Source organism: Takifugu flavidus, chromosome 11 (assembly GCF_003711565.1).
Source record: "Takifugu flavidus isolate HTHZ2018 chromosome 11, ASM371156v2, whole genome shotgun sequence".
NCBI lineage: Eukaryota > Metazoa > Chordata > Actinopteri > Tetraodontiformes > Tetraodontidae > Takifugu > Takifugu flavidus.
This window is the reverse complement of record NC_079530.1, coordinates 10,139,795-10,164,457: the sequence shown is the minus strand read 5'-3', so window position 1 is coordinate 10,164,457 and position 24,663 is coordinate 10,139,795. Positions and strand designations below refer to the sequence as shown.

Here is a 24,663-nt window from a genome sequence, read left to right as displayed (position 1 = left end):
ATCCCTGTGCGATGCATGAGAAAAGTAAAATATGCAAAATCTCACAGTGCAGGTGTGGCTCAGGTGCACCCCCCCCCCCCCCCCCCCCCCCACTGAAGACTGTGAGATGAATGAGAATGAATAGTTCATCAGTTAGCCAGCTGTCTAGCCTGCTATAACCGTTAGCCTTCTTTTCCAACTACTAACAAAGCTGCTCCTTCTCTTATGAAACATGATTTATTTGAAGTCAGACTGAACTTAAAAGTAATCTTACATTCCATGTCTAAAATGTACAACTGCAGAAATGAGAGTGGACAAGCGTACGCCCCCAATATCAAACTATTCCTTTATGTAAATATTAGCGTGTCCATACAATCTATCAGGTAACTAACTGCTACTATCATCTAATAAAATGGTTTATTTTATAAACAATTCTCTCAATTCTTCTACACTTTAGCCATATATATCATATATATATAACAAAGAGAAATATTTATAATAGCAGTGACAAAATAAATAAAAATATACAGTAAATGTTATGCCAGATCATTTTCTTTTAAAATATTCATTCACAATTCAATTTCTTATTAGTCGTATTTGGTCAGATAAAAAAAATATATAAGCAGGGAAAAACAACAACAGAATTCCAGTATTATGAAAGTAACCACAGTCTGACGCACACTGAAATACCTGCTGTATGTCCTCTATTTCCATAAGGTTGACGGTGAAATATAAAGAATATTTGGTCTGACTCTGATTACATCTTGCTTAATTCTTCTGGATAAAAAGTACCAGAAAAGGTCCGGAAATTACAAACTACAGCCCCACTGAAAGGTGCCGCCACTGACCGTGGCGCTCTTATTTCGTGTATATAAAATAGTGGTAATAGAAACGTTGGACCACAGATTTCCTGTGCTGATGAAGAGGCTTTTGTTTTAGAGACTTTCATGGCGCAGAAGCGAAGAATGCGTCAGAACCGTCCGTACGAAGCCCAATTTCCAGGCTTTCAGCGTGTTCCTAAACGACTCTTGTGCTTAAACAATGTGCAGACACACAGCAAAGTTGCCCCTTCCTCCCTCGTCTTCATCCCCCACATACAACATCCTCTGTGCTACAGCGCCCCCCCCCCCCCCACACACACACACACACTCCTCGCTGATTTACTTCCTCATTCGCCACCAGCTTCACCTTCTATGGTGACGGCGTTCACGCATTTTTTTTTTTAGACCCTTCGCACTTGCTCACGGTTCACAGAAGGTGTCCCAGGAAGGAATTCTTCACTCTCGTTTTCATACTTCATGGACGGAATACAGAATTTTCGGTTTTCCTTGATTTTGAGGGCGGGAAGAACTTCTTACGAGAAAATCAACCACCTCTCCTTCGCTACTCACCTGTGACCTTCTTTCTCCCTTTTAAGTAACTAGCTAGCAGCCATGCTATCACCTTCTGGAAGGTTAAATCTGTAGGAAATCACCGATTCTCCTCAACCGATGCAGAAATGGCGCTCTCTCTGTAGCCCAGCGCGACATTTTCACCACAAAACTAAGATTTAGCTCCTATTGTCTGGGCCGCACCTGAATTTTCAAGGCTCATAAGGTGGAGTACACACCAACACAGCAAGCAACAAGAACGGGATTTTCAGTCTTTTTTCCTTTTAGTAAAACAGATTTTACCCCGTGGGTGTGCACCCCGTGGGTGTGCACCCCGTGGGTGTGCACCCCGTGGGTGTGCACCCCGTGGGTGTGCACCCCGTGGGTGTGCACCCCGTGGGTGTGCACCCTGTGTAATATATGATTAGCTTCCTATCCTGCAGAGGTGAACACAGGAGCTTGTTTCCATTTATGAAAAGCAAGGAGACACTTTTGGCTTTTTTTCCACAAAATCACCACCAAGACAGCAAAAATAAAATGTTTTCATGCCGGGAGTCCTGCTGTACCTGCTGTACCTGAGCCAGACACATTAGCAAAGATTTCTGAAGGATAAGTTCATGGCTTTGACAACCTCTCCAGCCGGAAGTGACGAGGCCGACCACCAAACCTACGTGCTCCGATAGATCTTGATGATGTCTTTGATTGTCCTCCTGCAGATGGGGCAGCACGCGTTGGCCATTTTCTTGAGCTTGAGGCCGCAGGTGTAGCACAGACACATGTGTCCGCAGGCGTAAAGGACCGTGTCCACCACGTTCTCGTAGCAGATGGTGCACTCGTCGCTCCATGACGTCGAGCAGGACGGGAAGGTGGGGGACTCGGGGTGGCTGGAGAACGGAGAGCTCGGGGTTGTGCCTGAGGTGGGGAGAAAACAAACGGACATTGGAAAAGTCGGAAGTGTCACAGCTGTCCTGCGAAGGGAGACGTGGACCGACCTGTGGAGGACGAAAAGGTGCTGTGGTAGTTGGAGTTGAGGCTCGAGTTGAGGCTGGCGTTCAGCGGTATGTTGAGGTTGGGCTCCGACTTTCCGCCGCAAAGCACCGTGGGAGTGTTGGGTGTGAAGGAGGGGGAGCTGGGGAGGGACAGGCCTCGGAGGTCCGGGTGCAGAGACGAGCCTGAGGAGGAACCCCGAATCAGTGGTGTCATAGCTGCTAAGCAAAAGGTTGCCTCATTGGCGTCAATCACTCATCCCAGCCGATAATTAGCACACGGAGGACGGACGATATCCCGTCGCTTCCCCCGCCCTCACTCTGCCTCTTACGTAATCTTTGCGATCATCAGGCAGCTGCCTTGAACATCAACACTGCCTTTCTGTGTGGGGGAGGCGCGAGTCTCAAACCCACGGACCTTCTGGCCATGGAACCAGCATCTTCCGTGGTGCGTGTGTAGTTTGTCCTGTAAGATGTTTCCTGCGCTGCACCCCCCCCCCCCCCCCCTCCCATAACCACAGGCCCTGACGTCCGCCCTCGTGTCGACATCTCATCTTTTCTCGAAAAAAAGCGCCCGATTGTGATCTCATCTCCCTGGTAGGTTGACTTTGAAGCGACCTTGCCTTTGGACCGATCGCTGCGCTCGCCGGGTGGCTGCGGAGCGCCGGCGTTCCTTCCATCTGTCAAATTTCTCTAATATCGAGTGTTTGCATCCTGTCCCGCGGTCTGCTAATCCACGCTTCCCCACAGCGACAGTGCAGATGCCGCTCGATAACGCGGTGTTCTTTCGCTCGTGAATCTTTCGCGTCATGAATTCACTGCGAGCGGTTCTGTAGCTTCTGTATTTGTGGCTAAACTGGATGTTAAAGGGACCAGCAGCAACTTTTAACGACTTAGGAAACTACCATTCCCATCTAATTCCCATGTATGTTTCCTTTTCCACAGAGCTGAATGGAAGCACAGAATCCGTCGGTAATTATTCGTTAGCTCAGAATTACGTCAATGCAGGCGTCAGAGCGATAGCGGACCCACACGTTCGAGAAATGCACATTATCGTTTCCAAAAGTCACCCAAGAAATTGGGAGATCGCGGTTTCTAAGGTAACGCAGACAAAATGACCACGTGAGAGCAACAGACTCTCATCCGTTCCACTTCACAGGCTCGACAACACCCAGCCGTGACGAACTGTCACTTCCCCCGGTGCCTCCATGTTGCCATGGCAACTGGTGGCGTGAGGCTGAGGCGAGTGGGCGGGCGCCAATGCTACAAACGCGCTCGCCACAGCTGGAGTGGGTAATGAAATGAGGACTGCTCGCACCCGAAAGAATTGCAAGACAGAGGGGAGAAAATGCGAGTGGAGGACAGGAAGTGGATGACGGGAGAGGCGGCGCTGGGGGAGCTAGTGGGTGTTGAACTCACGGTCTTAAACCTCTATGCAATTACAATTTAATAATGCATAGAGGAACATAAGGAGCTTTATTAGCCACCCTCTCGAGCCTAAATACTGGGTGCTGGGAACCCACGCAAGACAGAAATAACCTTCCCGGCTCCAGTCTGGCTGATAACAGCAGAAAAAACCCCACAATACTGGAGGAGAGAACATTTGTATCGTTTCCTCTTGAGCTTCTCATGTGTCTTTGGGCCCGACGCCACCTGTGAACGGGGGCAGAACACTCCCAGTCCGTCTCCTGCAGTCGCCCCCCTCAGACGGCGCTGAGCACCAGCCATGTTAGCGCTCCGCCTTATGAAAAATGGAAAAATCCGTAAACCACTAAGTGCAGGGCTTTAAAAGCCGGAGCACGCCATTTTAAATATTTCAAAGTGCAGATGGATTTGCTGGAAATGTGGCGCAGCTGATTTGTCTCGTCACGAAAGACGCGCGTCCCTGAAAAAGCCTTTTTTCCTTTTTCCAACTAGACGATCAAAAACGACCATTGAAAGGACACTTAACTTCAACTACTTCAGGGATTAATGAAGCTCAAACTAAAGGAGCGCCACCATCTCATCAGACGCGAGACCGTCGCCTGTGATCGGCCAACACACACTTTAGCTCACACTCAAAACGAACAGATGGCTGAAATTCTGAAACGGAGAAAAATAATTTGCACGCGAATCCACACGATGGATTGATTGATGAAAGCCACGGCGCCTCCAGCCTGTGTTGGAAGTCTGCATGAGTGGAGCGGAACGGACGGGTCCAGAGACAACATTTGTGAAGGATGCAAATTCCGAAAAGGACGTACAAACGAAAGGTCTTCGCAATCCAGGCTGAATATAGGAGAATCACCTTTCCCTTTGAGGCCTGGATCGATGTTTACTCCCCAACTTTCTCGTTCAGGTTGACTCAAAAGCAGATTTTAGATCAGAAAGATGAATGGAACCAACCTAAAATCCTCAGCTGTGTGACGGTGCCGTGCAGCCCGTAGAGCATCCACAGGGGCCTGGAATTATCCACGTACAGCTGCATCCCTGCACTGACGCTGTTCCGGCTCATCCTCACCTCCCCTTCCGCGTTCACCATAAAGCCCAAGATGTCTCCGTTCTGCAGCGGCACGGCCACGCGGCACACCGCCCAGAATTCCTTGCGATCGACCAAGGCCTCCGTGTTAGCCGGGAGGTCGCTGGGTCTCAGCGTGGCCGGGTCACATGACGTCACCCCGTAGGAGAGAGACCCGGGCCGCGTGCCCACTGCCTTCACCTTCACGAACACAGTCTCTGAGCAGTGAACTGGACGGCTGGTGAACACCAGCGTCTGCTCGTCACCGCGGCGATCCGTCCGCGCCGCCGTGTGCTTGTCCAGCGCGGCGACGTGGACGCCGTGCACCGCGTGGAGGTGGAGATCTGTGTCCAAGTGGCCCGGCAGCAGCGAGCACTGCTGGGAGTTCTGAGAGTTCTGGGGCACGTGACACAAGGCAGAGCTCAAGGGATGCAGCTCTTCCTCGTCATCTTCCTCCTGTCGCTGCAGACTCAAGTCGCACAGACTGATGGAAAGCCGGGGGTCGTCGGCGTTCCTGCGAATGGAGGCCCGGTGGGAGGCAGCGAAAGACCGAGGACGCGTGCACTCCACGGGGAGCATCTCACTGTCTGCGGACACAAGAAACCCAAAAATGATATAACTAGCTGGTGGCTGAGTCTGGGTCAACATCATTAGTGCTTCATCATAGTCTTCAACACATAATATCATATTAAGCTGTGACCAGCAGTGTCACGCGGAGCAAAACCAAATGTCCTGTCCGCTAGGTCACCGTTGCCCCTCTGCATGTGTCTGTTATTTTACCTTCGCTCAGAACAAAGGACGGGCTTGGGCATCTCTGCGGTGTCATGCTTTAACGCAGTGATGCACGAACTGTACAACAAATAATCCTGTGTTTACATGCTAGGAAATGCGGCGCATGTGGGGATGCACCGTAGCTGCGGGCCAGCGGCTACATCAAAGCGAGGGAGACATAACACTTTTATGTAACACCGGGGAGATAAGAGGTGTGCACGAGGCCCCTGAAAAGACAGTGCAGTTCAGATGTGTTTGTGCCTCCCACTGTGTCTATAGCTCGGAGCTCAAACTCTCTTTTTTTTTTCTTTTTTAAACTTGTTTTCACTTTTTAAGTCATGCTGGTGTGTTAGCGCAGCGGAGAGCCGCCGGGGTCGAACCGCAGATATCATCATCTAATAAATCCAAACATGTTTTTCAGACGGCTCCTCACTCGTGATGGATCTTTGTACATGGTTAAACGTGTAGCAGTAGCAGGATTAGCTGTATAGAAGCATTTATCCAATGTAGCCTGTTCTTTGTGGCGCTATCGTCGGCTAAACAGCTGGTTTAAAGAGAAACGTATTGACTCACAAGCAGCCATTCTTCATCTTACATGCCCTTCCACAACCACAGCCAGCACAAACACATGCACACGCACGCTCCTCGACACACCGCCATATTTAACACGACCCTCTTAACATAGGCTAAAATTAGCCCGATTGGGACATGTGAGGAGAGCAGTGAGGGACAGGTCGAGTGATGAGTGACACCACGGCTGAGCTGCGTGGCTCTTAGCCCCCAATCTGCTTTGGGCTTCCCCTCCAAGAGTGGATAACGTGTGAGCGCGTGGCGGGGGAGGAGAGGATGAAAAATAGAGTAGGGTTGGACACTTGAGACAAAGGGCATACCTCCCTAGCTCCTCTTTATCACGCACAGACAGCAATCTCTGAGCAGACACTGATAAACTGCTTGTACTTAATTACTTCCTCAGTCAAGAGTGACCACCACTGAGACGGCAGGCGCTTATTATTAGCAGGCTTATCGTCCTCGAGGCAAAATTAGCTGACTCTGGGATCCGGGAGTCTTTCTGCTCGGTGTACTAGCTTGCTGCATTTCACAGATGATGTTTTTTGAGAGGCGCCGCAGTCAAAAACAAGCTGTGAGGGGACTCCAGCGGAGTCATGAAAAATTTCTACCTGAAATGAAAAAGAGATGAGGTACAAAGGAGTAAAACGAGATGAAACGGCGACAGATGAAAGCACGGGTCAAATAAATATGCATGACCCGTTCCTGGTTTAGATCCCGGCAGAGCATGACACAGAATTTCACACTTAAAACACCTGACGCCGACATATATAAAGCACGCAGCCAGTCAAATGGCGGGATAATGAAGATTAAAAACACAATGGACTCTATTTATTGCCCATTCCCCTCATGTGTGGCCCATCATTGGGAAATCAAGCTCATATTTTTAGCGTCATCCGCAGAGCTGGAGGGAAACTTTGGGGATAATAACCTGTCTGTTAGAGACACGGACGTGAACGCGTCGGTGGAAAACAAAGTGACAGGTGCAGCCGTGTTTACAAGCTGCATGGAGCTGGGATGTGACAGGGGTCACGCTGAAGGACACTGGACCTCCATGCTGCCCTCGCCGAGTCTCTTCGGTTTGGCCTGAGACATAATAGCAAAGTTTGGAAGTGCTCCACCTACAGGCACACAAAGGGAGATACCAGGTTTGGAATGAGGTCGTACGAGGACGTTGGAGGGTCACATTCTTTTAGACGGGGATGACGATCCTGATGCTCACCACTGGATGGGTTAATGGCATTATCCACTTCTGGATGCATATTCTGCAAACATTTCAAGTAAAAACTGTACAAACAAGGGCCACAATCAAATTAGGCAGGAATGTTGAGTTCCTATTACATCACTGGGGGAAAGGAAACCATTCACAGACATGTGAAAAGTAGAAACAATAAAGACTTTCATTTTTCAAACAAATCAGTAATATGAGGTTTATTACTGTAAGAAGAGCTAAGGATCGCAACAACGGATCCTTTGTGTCGCCCGCCTGTAAACACTGTTATTTAAGGCCGCTCTTCCTCCTCGGCCATTCAAGATGCTCTCTTGTTTTAAATCATAGACTTAGTCTATGCTTTCCTTTAGCGTTCTATTATTATGCTAAGTGAATTTCATCCAGGCAGGCAGACAACACAAGAGTGATGAAGGGCGCAGCTGAAAGAGTCCAAAATAAAGAGGTCCAGGCACTTCACCAGGAGAGGAAAGCACTCTTTAAACATACCAAACCGACACGGGGTCAGCAGCTGACCTCTTGACCTTGGCGCTTCAGCAGACACCGTAGCTGCGAGGGGAGAGAGAGAGTGGGAAAAGCCCAACTTTGGCTGGACCGCGTGGGGGAATTTCTTTGTTGGTGGAAGTGAGAAAGCAACCACACCAAAGCACACACCTGCTGGAAGAACCTGGCCTTTAGTCAGGTGAGACGTAAGCTCAGGGGAGGGGGTGGGGCTGCCACATCCTGAAAAACCTGTTCCTGGGGGGGGGGGGGGAGCAGGATGGCGCCGGAGACAGATAAGAGATATAAATGATATCTTTGCATCCCGTTTAACAGTCAAGGTGAACCAGGAAGTAAAGTCTGAAAGCTGTTCCAGCCAGAAAGAGAGCTGCAGAACACGATGCGGTTTTTGAGTTAACCCTCTCGTTTCATGTGAAAGCTTGAATGGACCCTATTCCTTTTTTAGTCCTGAACAGCTCCCACTCCAACAATGGCATGGCGAGTCGATGAGGGAGGCTGCAGTTTATTCCTTGGCCCGGCCAAATAGGATTAGAAGGCTTTGGTGGGTTTTAGCAAAGCTACAACCTCTATACAAGGTCAGCTGCACCGATCGGGTGTGCGTATGGTTCTAGATTTGTCCTCAGCATGCGTGCATGCCTACAGGGGCTGTGGAGGGCTCTGTCCAGAATGAGTGAAGTCATCTGTCACGAGGAAGGGGATTTGGAAACGTGGCTGTGTATCATCCCCAAAAGGAGAAGAGAGGGAAATGAAATGGCGACGATGAGCTGTCAAGGATTAGGATCCTGGTCAAGATAATAAAGGCAAGAACAGGAATCCCCTGAGCATCCGGGGTTCAACGGGGACATCACGTGTGGCATTTGGTGGAGTCTTTGCTGGTGGAAAGCAAATGCGACACCAGTTGGTGGGAATAGGCGGCAGAGGGATGGAGCGAAGGTGATCAGGCGGGATGGGTGCTTTCAAGGCCGCGTCAGATCCCCTCTGGAGCCGCCTGCTGTCCCTGCGGGCTGTTCCGGGTGTTTCCAGAGGACTCCTCCCTCCATAAGGTGTCTTCGTGGGGTTGATCTGACTTCAAACACATTTCTTTGATTAAGATTTATGTTGCTGCGTTGGTGCAAACAACACGGCGATATTTGCCAGAGACCAGTCCTCGGTGGTCTCCGACCATCTGAAAACAATTAGACTCGTCTCCGCAGGCTTCCCGCAGTCCGGCCCCCATCCTGAGATCCAAAGCTGACAGGTCCCATAAACCATTTCTACGCATTTCGCGATTCCACCTGGGCCCATTAAACCCCAGCTGAGGCGCGACGGGCCGTCCAGCGACATTTATTTTGCTTCAACACATTAAATAAATGCCTGGTTCTGAGATCACTCAAAACAGAATGCTTAAAAACACAAACCCCAAACTGGATGGATGCTAACAGATGTGAGCACAAGAACCACCCCGCCGCGTTCAATGGCAACACACCTCCTGCTTTCAACAAAGTTACCGAGCCCCTCGCCAAAAAAAGGGAGAAAGTCCACGTCCGGGGCCACGGTCCCACAATGGATTAGGCTGGATTTTACTCCACGAGCTGGACGACAAACAATTGTGAAGCAGCTGAGCCGAGCTTGTCTTGTGTCTGATGTGATGCAGCCAGACGACTGTTTTGATGCGTATCAGCCTAAGAAACTGTAGCTGTTAAACATGATTTAGATGCTTTATGGGCTGCACAGCGAGGTGGAACGATGCGTTCATTGGATACAAGGATGGTTCATTTCAGTAAAAAGCTGGAATTCCAAGGCCAACCTTGGGAATGGCTGCAGTCTGGCACACCATCAAGGACACAGATTCTGCAAAAAGCATCAAAAGAACCCCAAACAACAGAAATGGACCTTGGTGACACCGTTGGATGAGCACCTTCATCGGGCTTTTTACCCATACCGGTATCAGCACCACCCGATTGGGGGTCCGAGCGGAAAAGACGCCCGGAATTCCCACACGTCTTCCAACATATGAAAATAATCAGGTCTGTCATGTAAAAAAGACCACTTTTCATCAAATTTGTTGGTCCAATCAGCACGCCGGCTAAAGAAAGAGGGAAGGAGAGTGGGAATAATGAGCGACGGCATAGCATGAGTCATGGTTCGAGTCTATTTCTGCCAAAAGAATCCATCTCAAGGACTTTGCTAAATGTTTATAATATGGAAACATTTACCTCCCCTTCCCACCCCCACTCTGTCTGCTGTTGGCTGCAGCTGGAAAACTCTGATGGACGACTTTGCGTATTGTTTTTACCGTCCCGAATTTCCACTTTATTGTTTTTGGAGGCTTTGGCTGTAAGCAACAGAGCAGAAAAATCAAACATATTAGTAGCAAATCCATTTTTCTGTACTTGAGGGTAACCAGAGTCTTCCTGTGCTTTTAAGCAATAATTAAGAGAAGATGGAGTGCATTGTTTTGGTTGATTTCTCCATCCTGTCATCTGAAGTGCTCATCAAAATTAGGAAAAGCTGCCGGACCCGAACCCTGCATATCTCCACCAAATCTGTGACGACAAGTGAAACAATAGATTTGTAGCCAGCGAGCGCAGGCAAAAATAGACACAAAGAGAGGAAAAAACGACACAATCAGTCTCAAACGACCAAACGGGATCAGCTTTTCTCTCCCGCTGCCGTCCTTCTGACGAAAACACTGGTACGAATCAAAGGTACGGCGCTCTGCCGCCGCTAACAGGCGGTGCCACCTTCAGAAAAGATGTTAAATGATTTCAGAGAGTGCTGAGAGATCACAAACGTGCATGTGGAGTTTACAGTTTGTTCACACTGCTGGAAACTTTACAATGAGCCCCGAAACACACATTTCTCTGTTTACCATTTGAATTTTGAGTCATTAAGGTTGGTTTTGGACGCGGTGAAAGTGGTTCATTTCACTGTTATTTGATCTCACATGTGCTAACTGTTGCTAATTAGCACTGAAATATGTGCTTAAGAATAGGGTGAAAGTGATACGTGCTGTCAAACAATACAGTGAACACATAAAATATATGGAAAACAGTTTTACAGTCAGAAGATCTACAGCAGATTGCTTTTTAGGTATGAACAGAGTCATTTTGAAACGCAGCAATTACACAATCAGACACCTCCCATCATTCCCAGTAAAAAAGGCTGGGGTTTGTTGAATCAGGGGTGCAAAGTCACAACGAAATGTGATAAACACCAGTATAAACACCAGAACATGTGGATACCAACAGGATTTGTTCTAGTTTCTAAAATGCTAGCATGAAAAGCATGCATTAGGCCTGTTCCCTCACCATGATGTCCGTCTGCTATATTGCTAAGCAACGCCACACATAGCTGTGACTGGCGTCAACAACATCCCTTCTAATCCTGAAAGGCATCCAGCCTCTTGACAGTCTGGGAGCCATTTTAAATTCTCCTCTAATGACTTGAGACAGGTCGCAGATGACGCTAGCCGACGCTGGTCTTATGGATCGCTACCACGCTGTCAGTGAATAAGTGACTCATCTGACGCTAGTAAACAAACCCCATGACGGGCATCTTGCACCCAGCCAAAGATCCATCCACAGATGCAACGGGATCTGTCATACCTGCCCAAATAATGAGTGCTGTGTGGTGTCTCGGGGTTCACCCAGCAATCAAACACATTCTGTTCAGGCGGCAGCAAAAGCAGCACAATGGCGTTTTGGACTACAGAACTGTATATCAGTCCCATATGTGTTCTGCTTCAGGGAAAAGAAACTGGAAACACTTGCAAGTTATTTGTGACCTGATTTCTGCTGCTTTTACAGCCGACAGGAGGGGAAAAGTAAAAGAAAAAAGAAAAAAAAAAGCAACCGTTAAATTTTTGCTAGCAAAACAAATCCAAGCTTTCCTGTCAAATTTAAAAGCTGGTGGTGCTAAATGACGAGTTAGCCGGTGACGCCACTCTTTTAAGGAAGGCAGTAAACAGAGATGTTTGTGAAAATGTGGATGAAACGGTGCTTTGAAAAGCTGCTCTTTGTATGTTCCGACATATTATACACATGAGGGAACCTTTTCTGCCAGCAGAATTCACGCGGGGCACTTTGGTCTTTATTGACAGCTGCTCGGGTAGGACAGGCGCGGTGATGTAAGAGATCTTAGCTAAATTGCACGGGCAGCATTGTTGTTTTGGACATCCCCTGAGGCTTAGTTTGATTTCAGCAGATTAATTTAGCTTCCTTGCTTACGTAACCATCTCAGCTTTCAAGCTGTCTTGCTGATCTCAGGATCACCTTTGACTCCCAGCACGGGTGGGTAGCTGCTCAGAGATGAAACTGCACCGCTCTTGGAAAAGAGAACCCTCAGACATCAGCAAAACACCTGATCGCAGGAAAAGCGCCGCGAAACAGGCAGTGATTGACAGCGTTTCTGATGAAATGCGTCATACAGTCTTGCGGCTTCAGGAGACAAAAGAGAAATCAGATTGCGAGCATTCTTATGATACGAGCAGCTCTTCCACAGTAGATTATTAAAGTTATAAGGAAGGAAGAGGACTTCAGAGAGTGCTGCTTCCACCCCCAACCCTTCAACAAACATTACATAACGATTGAACTCGAACTCTTAAACGTCCCTCTTCTGTTGTCTATGCAGCAGAAGTTGCCGTTACATGAAGGAGACAGTGTCATCCTGCTTCAGCGAAACATCAGGGACTCGGTTAAATGAGGTCAGTCCCCTTCGGGACGGGGGGTTAAGGTTATCCAGAAAAACTGCAGGATCCACTTAAAACAAGACCCATCTGAAAATAAAACTGCAATAGAGGAAAAGCGTTTTCAAAAAAATAAAAGCCCATAGAATACATCTAAAAATATGTGATTTCTTCTCATCTCAGCTAGCCCACTCACTGCTAACGCTACTATGGAAACCGGTCTGTGTCATCTTCCCGGAGTGCTGGCGATCATGCTGAGATTTTCTGAATAAGACCTGATATCAGAATCCTCTTAGCACCACAGGTTTGCGGCTAATAGCTGCTTTCCTTCACGTCTGGGTAATTTGCCTGTTCGCAAACAGGAGGCAAAAACTGATGAAAATACTGAATGGCACATACGTCAACACAACCACAACACAACACAACCACCGGATTCCTCTGAGGTCACACACGACAGCAACACGGCAGAAATCTCCGTTATCAGCGATCATACGCTTCTCCTGGCTCTAAATATCAACTCAATTTGGGACGACGCTCCGATAACGTCAGCGGAGTCATAAGAGACGGATTATAAAAGAAAGGTTCAAATACGCGCCTCCGCTTTTTCCACCAGAACCCGGAAGTTTGGAGACTAAACCTGAGAAACTTGTGAGGATTTCACCCTCAAAGCTAAGCTAACATTAATGTGATAATAGTAATGTGTTTGTTAGTTCTTTAGAGTTTCACCGCAATCCAGGACCCTCATCCAAGCTGTTTTGGACACACACACACACACACACACACACACACACACACAAGCACACACACACACACACACACACACACCTTCTCGCTCCACTTGTTCTCCAAGAAGAAAACTACAGCAGATCTGTAACTCCAACCAGGGCCGAACAACAGGTGGAATTTTAGCCGCTTTATGAGCCGGTGCAGCATTCAATCAGCGCAAGCACCATTAAGAATCAAAAACGTGCACGTGTGTGTACGTGTGCCAACTTGGGGCACCGGTCTTTGATGGTTCTGCTTGCACTTCCAAGGCTGCAGTAGGATTCTGTGTTCCTCAACTTGTGACCCAGAGGAGGCCGAGGAGTTGGGCTCAAGCTCCCAAACAGAAGGAACTGAACAGCACAGTCGTAAAGGGCGAGACATTCTACAGGTCTGCAAAGACACCCCCGGACGTATCATGACATCATGCCTCCACTTGTCCATCCTCTTGAGATGGACGACACCCAGATAGTCACAGTCTGCTGCTGGATATCAAAGATCTCCCATCTGAAAATGGGACACTTCTTGCTCTCGGCACTGCATGAAATGAGGTTAAATAGGACTATCTGCACCGTATAGGAAGCTCATCTATTTTTATTAGGGGTGCTGACAGCCTCTATTCTCAGGGGAAAGGAGGACGGCAATTCTTGGAAATGGTTATAAATACGATAGGTGTCCACGAGAATCCCGATTTGTCATTTTTTTAAAACTCTGTTTTGTCTTAGAACAGTGTGGGGGGGTTTGTGAACGTGTCTTAGCTTGAAATCCAAAAATAACTGAAATTATTCCGCATGCCGTTTACCCCTTCATTTTAAATGTAATGATCCTTTTAACGTCACGGACAACTAAGAGGGCTTTAACGTTTTGAATCCGCAACCACGGCAGGAAACTGCAGCGCCGTCTTTGCAATCTCCAGGATCTTTTTCCATGGAAATATTTTGGCAGCCGGGAGAGGAACCGAGCAGCTGGTTGGAGCGTCCCCCTTCTTACCATCCGCGCTGGAAAAGCACCAGAAGCAGAATGGTTTCCAGTGGCCGAGAATTAGCAAAACAAGGCTCCCATTTTAGCGGAGCCGGAGGGCTGAGGGGGTTCGGCGCTACCGGGATGACAGACGATTTCAGTTTTTTTCCGTTTCGACGAGCTTGCTGACATTTTAGCGTGGCAGCATTTTTAGCGTTGAGCGCAGAGCGCTCGACAGCCATGTGCCACGACCCCGGCGCGGATAAAGAGGCCAGTGTTCAATTCCGGTAAACATCGTTTTGTAGAAAAAGACGTTTCTCCAAATGACTCACCGAGCAGCTGGACCCCCCTCGTGAGGCCGTAGATGTCAATGAGCGCCCACAGAGGCTCTGAGACGTGCACGCCGCTGAAGAACAGCATGGGGCTGGAGTTGTTGATTCGGTAAAACACTCTGCCCTTCTTGTCCACCCAGAAGGCGATGACGGTCCCCTCGTTGGAGAGCTCCTCCGGCAGCGCCTTGGCCCAGAAGCCGCTCTGCGAGACCAGGTCTGGGCAGGCGTACTTGGGTAAGGTGTCGGGGTTGATCCTCGACGGGTCTTTGCACGTGAAACCAAGCCGCAGGGCACCGCTCCAGCAGCACTGTTTTTTAGTGATCTGGAGGACATTTGAAGCCCAATTAATTTAAAAATGAACAAACACACCAAACAAGTGTTGCTATCATATCGTGGTCGGGGGTCCTTTCGGTCTGCAACAGTTTTCAAGGACATTAATTTAATAGTCACTCAGATTGCGCTGGCCAGACCACAACGGGCGTCCACTCTGCCAAGTCACCAGTGGGCTTCAAAACCCAGATAAGACCAGAAATTATTCGCGCCTGCAAACCATTTTTGTCTTATTTTGAAGCTCTTTTGACTTTCAGTCTTCCTCACATGGCAACACTTGCCCTGCTCGCTCACTTTTCTTGACATCGATGGCCCCGATAGGGGAAGTGGAAAGTCGTTCTGGGCCGCTGCTGCAGCTCGGGCCCACCCAGGAGCAGGGAGACGGCTTATCAGGCAAAACAAGAGGGCAAAGAAGACAGACGATGAAAGACGTGGACAGAGAGGAAGATGAAAAGCAACCGTATACTGGGGGGTGATTGTTCTATATTAGGCCAAACTGGGTCAATGTCAATCCAACGGTTTTACTGGCATAGCATTCTGTGATAATTCATTTGACCCCCTGCTCTAATTTCTCCTCTTCTCAGACGTCCTGATGCTAAACACGGCCCCAAATCGGCTTTTATCGTGGCCGGCCTTCGTTTTTGGTTTACCTTCAGCCGAACCTGCTCGTACACGGCGATGGGCCTGTTGCTGAAGGTGATGGCGTTGCAGAAGCTGGCCTGCCTCTTGACGGTCCTCTGGGACATGTCCATGACGATCTGCGAGCCTTTGGTGCTGGGGTGGAAGAGCAAGGGGACGGAGGACAGGCCCCCGCACGGCTGCACGGGCAGGCAGCGCTTGGGTTTGTGGTGGCATCGGTGGGACGTGGCGGGGCCGTTCAGAGTATCTGTGAGGGGGAGAGAAGAAATACATCATTAAATAAAGAGATTTTCTGACAGTATATGAGAGGAACACAGCAGGCGTCGCTCCGAGACACCAACAGAGGGGCGCTTCTGTCACCTTTTATTTCTATGCACATATCTTAGCAGCTCATGTAACATCCACTTTAGTGAAAATGCATTGCTACAATCTAATATTTCAGTTCTCAAGGTAGCGCAGTACAGCCACAAGGCTATTGGAGACACTATACCACTGGAATTACCTGCAAAAATGTCCTTGAGGCGGAATAAATATACAGGTAGAGGGGCAGAACCACCCACTTGGTTATTTAATAGTAGGAAACGACGCAGCCCTGGGGAATTCCAATAAAATCTAGTCATTTTGGTAAAAGAGGCGATGCAGAAGGTTTGTTTTTCAATGTTTTGCAGGTCATGACGCTAGACAAGGGAGGCAAATGTGACAGGACTGTTTAAAGTTGATGGTTAATAGCATTTGGGATCCAATGCTGCCCAGCAGGAAGCTACAGAGGCTGTGATATTTATATGTTCAGCTGGTGAATAAAGGGTATTCAGCCCTCTCATAATAGTAAAGTATGACAGCCATGTTATTATTCCCACTTGTGGCTCATGTCCTGTTGGGCAAATATAATAGGAGAATTAACTATAGGAGAATTTATAGGAGAAGGTCAAAGGTCGATGGCTCAAACCGCGTCTGAGTAAAACAAGAAAACACAACTGCACATGAAACATACCTGCTGTTCCATTCTTACTTAGAGGAAGTGGGAAAAACAGCAGAGCCAGAAACGAGCTTCTGACTCACAATGTGCAGGGTTTTTTTTAACACTTTTTCCCATGTGAACTTGTGAATCAGAGCTCATGGCGGCAGCGTTCCCATCACATCCTCTTCTCAGTTCTGAGCCGATAAAGAACATCACGCGCTTCAACGCTGCACTCACTCCCCCTCCATTAAAACCAACTCCCCTCAATTAATGTTTCCATGTGTGTCTTCAAAGTACAAAGCCAAGGTCACTGTGGTTATGTGAAGAAGGTATTTTCCCACAAACACTGAGGTTCTCATTAAACCAGATACTTAAGCAATGCAATCTCGTTAGAACTCTTATTGTGATGACACGGAAAGGTCACGCAGTGTCCGGCTAACGGAGCGCCATCCCTGCCGCGGGCCCTAATTAACATGTTTCGTCCTCGCTCCCGCCCGTGATCGAAACACCGCTGCAGGAAGATAATCGGGTCCGAGTGACCTTGGGAAGGTCACCGTGTGAATGAATCTTACACGCAGATCAATAAAGGCTGCCAGGATCATCCCTTCTGAGACCGAGTCTGCAATAAAGCCGTCTTTGTTCCAGGACAGAAGCAGACGCTTCAATGACCGAGGATGTTTATGTCCCCCTGTGGAGGTGAAATCTCAAATTCTGAAACCAGAAAGAGTCTTTTCCTCCGAATCACAACTGCCGAAGCCTCTGCCAAGTGTTCTGGACTCGGTGCAGTGGGCTTGTTAAGTCCTTCGCTTGCTCTGGTCCCAGCAGAACAATGTCCAAACTGTAGTCCGCGGACAACCGAAGCCATAACGAATGTTTTGACCACACTGCCTCCATGATGTCATGTCAGGGATCACGTCCTTGGGAACAGAACCAGGACTGTGTTGCTCTGAGCCCTCACACGTGCATGCAAATACATTTTGATCCCAACATTTTATCACTTGTTTTCCTGGTGAGAAGCAGCAGCATCATAAATAACCTGCTAGATAAAAACTCCGCACGTGATTTACTGGGAACGGTTCACGTCCAAATGGGCCGAGGAGAGCGCAGCTGCTGAAGTGTGTTTAAAAAGACCGCGCAACCGGACACAGAGATCCCTGCAAACATGGGCTGAGGCAAATATTAGACTAGCAAGCAATGCTGGATGAGCTAATGTTACCCCAACATGGCCGTCGTTCCCTAATGAAGGAGGACAAACAGTGCAGAGCAGCAGGGCGGCCTCGGCCAGCATCACCTGACCACCTCCCCACCACCACGTCGGGCCCAGGTCTCCGATGACGTTAGCGGCCCCGTCTCTCTAAACAAGCTGCATCCTTAAGAACTCAAAGGCAAGCACAGGTTTTTCCTTCCAACAAATGCTCCTGACCTTTTGCTCACTTCCATCCCAGTCCACAGGCCTGTAATTTCACCCACATATTCTCAAAGCTTAAGGCTTTTGAACGTCTTGCGGTGCCCAAAATAACCCTCACAGTGAACCAAACTGATGAAAAAAATAGCCTCTCTTTTATAATTCCTGATTCATTTCCTGTTGGTGAACTAGATCCCAGCGCAGGATGATGTAATGCACTTATGAATAAATCATCATTGTTGCTAAAACGCCGTCACACCAATACTGAGAAATGTTTTTCCCTCTTAACCAGAAAGCAACACTTAAATACTTTAAACAGCGCTCCAATAGTGCAATAATTCAACTCCTGTTCTGCAGGACGAGCTGAATGATTTATGAGAACATGCTATTTTCATAGCCCTGACAGAGGGGAAGACATCTCACGGCGTTACTTCACATCTATGGTTTTTTTGTTGTTTTTTTTTTGGGGGGGGGGGGGGGAGTATTAGAGAACATTCTCCATTCTCCATCGAGAGTTTAAATGCCAAATTTGTGTCTTTAAGATGAAAATAAACTCTCCAAGATTTTAATCTTAACTTTTCCAAGAGGCACACATTTATTAAGCAAAAATGAATAAATAATGAATTTATTGCTCTATTGCAATAATGACATTGTAACAGGATGAACTGTATTAAATTAGATAAACCTCTGCTCCAGTTCACCTGTTCACCGGACTAACATCACACATGCAGGAGCAGCTAAATCAACTACTCAGAAATGGCCAGAAAGTTGTGACAATGTTGGACAAGTTGCTGTGAGTCGTATTTGAGCGGGGATCAAATATTAACAAGGAAGCAAATAAGTTGGATGGTTAATTAGTTTGAGTTCCGGTTCGTCCTGTTTGGGAACTCCAAACTGCAGGAAACCTGTTTTCTGTCTGCTTCATATCACGGAGGAGTGGAAATCTTCACAGCGGACTGAAATCGCTCTCATCTTACTGAAAAGTGAGTCGTGACTCAGAGAGGCAGGTAAAAACTTGTCTACATTCAGTGTAAATGTATTTGGAGTTGCCAGGACGCCTACATCTTTGACGCGCACAGACGCGACAGCGCACTTGACCAAACTCGACTCCATCTCCAACTCTAATTAAACGATCATCCACAAACGCACGCGCGATGTCTCACCATAGAAGCTGTTCCTGGTGATCTGACCTCCCATGGCTGGATGCAAGGTGCGTTTACCTCCTCGTTCAGCTGGATTCGCCAATATTCACGTGCAGCCGCGCGTCCTCGCCGACTACATTATTCGGGCGCGACGCCGTCGACGAATGTTTCAGCGGCAGATCGCGTCCGTCCGGATCCTTGTCGATGCAAAGCAGCAGCAGCAGGCGACAGTCAACTGATCCATCAGCGCCTGCTCGCCTTCTCCCTCCAGTCGGCGCAGCAGCGATCACGCTGGAATTAACATAAAAGGTGGTGGTGGAGGTGGAGTCTGCACGCCGGAGCTACCAAAAAGGGCTTCTCATAAAGCCCTCCAAATCTGATATATGTGCGCACACGCGTGTAGGGTCTGCCCCAGGGATCAGCCGTACATTCCTGAGGGTGCAAACAGGTAAAGGTTCAACTCGACACCTGTTGCAGGGATTGTGCCCCCCCTACACACCCCCTACACAAGCACAAATCTGTGAAACCTGCAGTTGTTGAGGAGTTTAAAATGCATTCCTCTTCTCTGTGGCCAGTGAAGAGGAACTAATAGTTTTTATTGTCCCTTGTTTTGATCAGGTTACAGTATGCAGAGGGAGATTCTACGCTAAGCAGAATGTTTCAAACCGGAGCTGAGAAACCGACTCGGATCCATTTGGGATCTACGGTTTCCAACTCTGGAACGCAAGCGATCATGGGCAGCAGCGTGAGCGCTATCACCATCCACTCTGATGCCACATAGCAAGAAGGTTTTGGGTTTGAATTCCAGCCAATGTCCAGTTGAGTTCACTGGTGGGGCAAAAGTGAGCGTGCGTCCCGGCTTTTCCGCACCAGAGGAATAAACGTGTGTCCGGCCGGTGCACTACATGTCAGGGTTCCTCTGAAGTTCTTCATGCGTCTAGAATGGTTACCAGGAGCCGCTCAATATCTGCTTTGTTGCTGTCAGCGTTTACATAACGCGCGTCGACAGCCAGGCCTGCGAGATTCCATACTGGTTTGGAAGCACACGTTAGCTTCTCATGTTGTTTATAATGTTGTTTATACGGCCTGATTGTGGTTGACTCGACTGTCTGTGAGCAATTTACAATGACGGTAAAGCTGGAGGCTTCTCTTACAGAGCGTCCCCTTTTCTTTTTTTCCATAACAATTGGTGGAACGAATTTTATTTGTCACAGGAAAATTGAGATGAAATGAAAATATGGGAGCAAAACAACAAGGATCAGAACACTTTAAGAATCTACAACATCAGCCCTCGAGTCACGGTCACACATAATGGAGTTTGACATGCCACCTGATCGCACGGCGGTCTAAATCTGCTCGCTGGTTGTGTAATAATATTAGGGGGGAAATGCTGCTTACTGTGAAAGGAAGCTATCTTGTGTCCGATGGTGAGACTAAAACATGAAAGAAGGTGGCAAACGTGAAACTCTTAGCTAGCATCAGCTGCAAAACAACATTTTCAAGACAATTTTTGGACTGATTGTCACTCCAGGGAAGAACAAAGCACACTGACAGACAGTGAATGCATCACTTCATCTTTTTGTCTTAATTAAGATGTTTGTTAAAAAAAAAGATTTCTTTTTATTTTCTTGTTAAGTCTCTCGCAACATTCCACATCTCTTTTTCATCTTTTTGTGTCTCTTTCTCAATGTGCACTCCTGTTGTTATTACTGTTTATTATTTTTGTTTATAGCACTTTATTGGTTTTGCATCAATAAAGCTCCAAATTTTCTTAGAGCTAATGTTGCTAATGTCACATGGCCTTTGCCCCTGAGGTAATAATTATATAATATGTATAATATGTTACCTGTTTTGCATCTGGCTCAACTGTGTGAAATTTAAACATGGCTGTTTTCATCAACAATTGTTCTTGAACCTATTTGAATCGTTCACTCCAGCTCTCAAGTACATTACAAATCAGACGATCGGCTCCTCCCCCCGTAGATTATTTCTAGATGGGCGCCTGGCAGGCAGCAGCTGCCTGGTGGGGTTGCGCTGGCACCGGGCCTTGGTGGACATCTTGACAACTTTGTCTGAGGCAGCCGTGTGCATGCTTCTCGTCTGCGGGGATGATCCGCGCCGAACAAAAACACCATTCTACTTACTTGGACCCTTGCCCTGGGGCCATATGCAAAACATTACACAGCAACACAAGAGCATCATATGATCCTCAACAGGGGGCGTTAGCAGGAAAAAAAACCCCAGGCCAGCATTGGCGGTGGAATGAACAAGTCTCATAGCGTTTGAGAGAGACTGTGACTTAATGAAGATGAGGCATGAGGGTTTATTGGTCATGGGGTTGTCAAGGAACAGAAAAAATAACAGTTTATTTACTCAGTGTAGCAAAAAAGAAAGAATCTGAGAAAAAAGTGCATTTACCATAATATCCAAATATAAAATAAATCTATTAATTTTCCCTTTAATAGATAATTAAAGGGAGATTAAGGGACATCCCGGTAAAGAGCCCTGTGAGCTGGCCAGTACAGGTGCCTTTAGGACACCTCTCGAGGAGCATATTGTTATATCTGCAGTGTGGAGCCTCCTTTCCTCAAAACAAAGGAACGTTTTAGTTCATCTTCTCTCGGCCTAAGCACTGGCGGCCACAAATGTGTTTTCAGCAGTTTGAAGCTTAAGTTGTAAATCTAACGAGACTTTTGTTCCATCCGAGCCAGATTTTAATCAGCTGGGGTTCTCAGAGGTATGGAGGAGTGGAGCCATCCCTCGACCGTGGGACCGACGGCTTGTCTCTGCAAATGATGATGCGTTTAAAGAACTGAGGAAGTGTGAAATGACTCACAGGGATGGGCTAATTTAGCTTTAATCGGGTCTAATTGTCTCTTCATTAAGCCGAACAACAGCCGAGCAAGCAGATTTTGCAGCTAACAGCAATGTTTATTGGGAGCTGTTTGAGTCTCAGGTAAGGACATGATAGTTTCAGGACGGACATAAACGCATCATGTCACTTTGGGGCTATTTTTCTTATGTTCTCAAACACACAGGGCAGCGTGCTCCAATCAAATACATTTGTTATGAGGTATCTGTCCTTAGTTAACGCTACTTTTCCAGTCTGGTTTCTTGTTTAAGCTTGATATTATATTCATCTTCTCAATGTCCTTGAACCTTTACTTTGTCTTGTTAATCCCACCCTGACTTAGTTCACCTGCGCCCCCTCCCTTCTCCTTGTGTACTTAAATCTGTGCACGTCCCTCCATCGTTCCTGCATTCCTGCGCTGGGCCTGACTTGCAGAATGTTTATATTGTGGATTTAAGGTGACGTCAAGGCGTGCCTCCTCCATTTGTCCCGTCTTCAGTCATGGAAGCGGATTTAGTACCTGGGAATAGTAAAAATTTGAAACAGGTATAAATTCTGTTAGGATATTGGTGTTACACATCTGAGCATACTCAACTGCAGCAGAGGGACTTTTCAGGAAGTTTCTGGTCTCACCCGAAAACTCACCTTGATGGCATTTGGACCACATTCAATTATTTGCACAGCTCAAAGACACCAGTGTTGTGTTAATTAGCGAGTTTTAGGAATCCAGCTGGGTAGAGCCGCTGCTTTGTACACCGTTTGATCCATTTTTTCAAATGTTTGTATCAACGTTGGAATGAAGTTTTGGCACCCAAGCATTGGACTGTCGATCAAATCATTTAATCTCCCCACCCCACCCCCAAGTGAATATAATATTGTTCAAAAAAAAGCAACAACAGTCACCAAAACCCTGCTAGCAGAAATAATGAGGTATTCAGGGAAATGTGGGGGACTCCGGAGGTCAGCTCATTTATTTCTCCATCTAAAATGGCTGCATTAGCAGCTTGGAAAGAATACAAATGTTATTTATTGATTTCTTTTTTAAATTATTTCCCTGATGCGATGCAACATTGTCATTTCTGAAACATTGCTTCTCTTTCCTTATTCCCCACATCGCCAAACTGTGTATCTGTAAAACTTTGTTGGGTTAAAACCTGCTTTCAAGTGTACCATTATGTTTTTATGCTGTTTTAAGTCCAGGCTGTTTTTAATTTGTTTTATCACTCTCTATCTCTGTGTTGTCGCCTGTGCTAAAGTGAGCTTTCATGTCTCTATGCTGCCTTTACTTTGCGCACCAATCAATAACTTTGGAAACTTCTTTCCATGGACTTATTGATCAGGCTCGCTGTAACTTTTCATAAGTAGCAGGAAATGAAACAGAAACGCACAGGGAAGACTTTTGGCCTCTAAAATCGAATTGCGCTCGTCAAATTTCTGGGGAGGTGCGCGTCAGGCTACTGCTCAGGAGGCTTCGTTGGGCCCTCAGAGAAATCAAGCATGATTTTGGGAAGCAGAGATGGAGGTGGATTAGGAAACCTCATGCAGACAGAGCTGGAGCAGGACAGGCGCGCTACTCGGAGATTAGGGCCAAAAGTTCTGGGGTGCTGGACTGGAGCACTGAATACAGAATGTGCTTCACTCTGATGGTATTGTGAGAAGAGGAGCTCTAATATGCTTTGAGAGCTCTAACATCACTGAGATGTGCAGAGAGAGTATGGACAAAAGGCACAGGAAGGTAACTTTAGATATGGGAAACTCATCAACAACAAAAGCAGAAATAGACAAAGAAAGGGAGTTTAAAGGACTTAGGGGGGACAATGGATGGTGCATTCAATGCCTCTGTAACAGGAATCTACCCGCTGCTGCTGCTCCAACACTTTGAGGGCACTAATTACATGTTATCAAGTGTGGTGTGCAGGAGACGGCGCACTAACGTGCAGGTGAACTTGACTGATTTTAAATCCAACCTCGCCTTCACCAGAGCTGACAGATGGGTGGGGATCGCTTGCCTTTTTCCAGTACTTTTTTAGGACTCTCTCAGTTGCTACCAATTTTCCTTCCAAAAGGGGATGAGCAACCTTTTTGGGACTCCTGACAATAGCTGGTCTGTTGCACACGACTCCTCAGAGTAAACATGTCAACCCCACTGGATTCAAACATACTCATCTATTCATATTACGGTATATATATAAACTACTAATATTTTTCAATATATTCTGCATCAGGAACACATTTAGTTTATTGCATAGCTACAGGAACCCCCCCCCCCCACACACACACACACACACGAGATCTGTCTGCTTATAATCAGCTTCATCGACATTGTTTAAACTTCTTTGGCCACAGCTGGAAGGTATGGAAGGTAGCAAATGCTCAATTATAGTTCTTTCAAATTTCTTCAGTCCAAAAAGTATTAAAAAAACAAACCTCCCAAGGTTTTAAACAGAGCTTGTGCCGTCCGTGATGTCGGCCGCCAAGTCACGTACGGTAGCCCGTTAAAATATTCCTGAAAGCAGTTTTGTTCTCACTGGTGGTGTTTGTAATGTCCTTATCAATGTCCAGGTATGAGTTTGATCATGGAACATTAACCACATGAAAAAGCAGCTTTAGAAACAAAGCTTTTCATCATTTTCATTACTATGGGTAGCTCAGATGATTACAATTGATCCTCTCCCAGAGAGGATGAAATAGATGCCAGAGGAAACAGTAATGCTCATTA

General features: G+C 47.2%; 1 protein-coding gene and 2 long non-coding RNA genes across 5 annotated transcripts; 2 read left to right on the top strand and 1 right to left on the bottom strand.

The window, feature by feature from the left end:
* Positions 1-197: 197 nt before the first annotated feature.
* Positions 198-19,396, bottom strand: LOC130534065 (E3 ubiquitin-protein ligase NEURL1-like). Of its 3 annotated transcripts, none has more exons than XR_008952784.1 (7): positions 19,115-19,396; positions 15,600-15,835; positions 14,620-14,941; positions 4,721-5,419; positions 2,342-2,521; positions 1,515-2,261; positions 198-1,483 (listed from the first exon to the last, which is right to left on the bottom strand). XR_008952784.1 is itself a non-coding variant. In XM_057047939.1 (6 exons), the coding sequence occupies exons 1-6, from the start codon at positions 19,146-19,148 to the stop codon at positions 2,017-2,019; spliced, it is 1,716 nt and encodes a 571-aa protein (XP_056903919.1). In that variant the 5' UTR covers positions 19,149-19,353; the 3' UTR covers positions 198-2,016. The 3 variants fall into 3 exon arrangements, 1 of the variants encoding a protein (XP_056903919.1); XR_008952785.1 differs by having other exon boundaries at positions 19,172-19,352; XM_057047939.1 differs by having other exon boundaries at positions 198-2,261; positions 19,115-19,353.
* Positions 14,718-16,813, top strand: LOC130534066 (uncharacterized). The gene is made up of 2 exons (XR_008952786.1): positions 14,718-15,421; positions 15,534-16,813. It is a non-coding gene; the product is annotated as an uncharacterized LOC130534066 (long non-coding RNA).
* On the top strand, positions 19,340-20,676 carry LOC130534067 (uncharacterized). The gene is made up of 2 exons (XR_008952787.1): positions 19,340-19,547; positions 19,712-20,676. It is a non-coding gene; the product is annotated as an uncharacterized LOC130534067 (long non-coding RNA).
* The last annotated feature ends 3,987 nt before the right edge of the window (positions 20,677-24,663 follow it).

Excerpts from the sequence above, each read along its gene's own strand:
- LOC130534065 (XM_057047939.1), bottom strand. The coding sequence starts at position 19,148 with ATGGGAGGTCAGATCACCAGGAACAGCTTCTATG. Across the intron at positions 14,942-15,599 it reads ACGAGCAGGTTCGGCTGAAG|ATCACTAAAAAACAGTGCTG; the intron begins GTAAACCAAAAA and ends AATGTCCTCCAG. Across the intron at positions 2,262-2,341 it reads CACCTTTTCGTCCTCCACAG|GCACAACCCCGAGCTCTCCG; the intron begins GTCGGTCCACGT and ends TCCCCACCTCAG.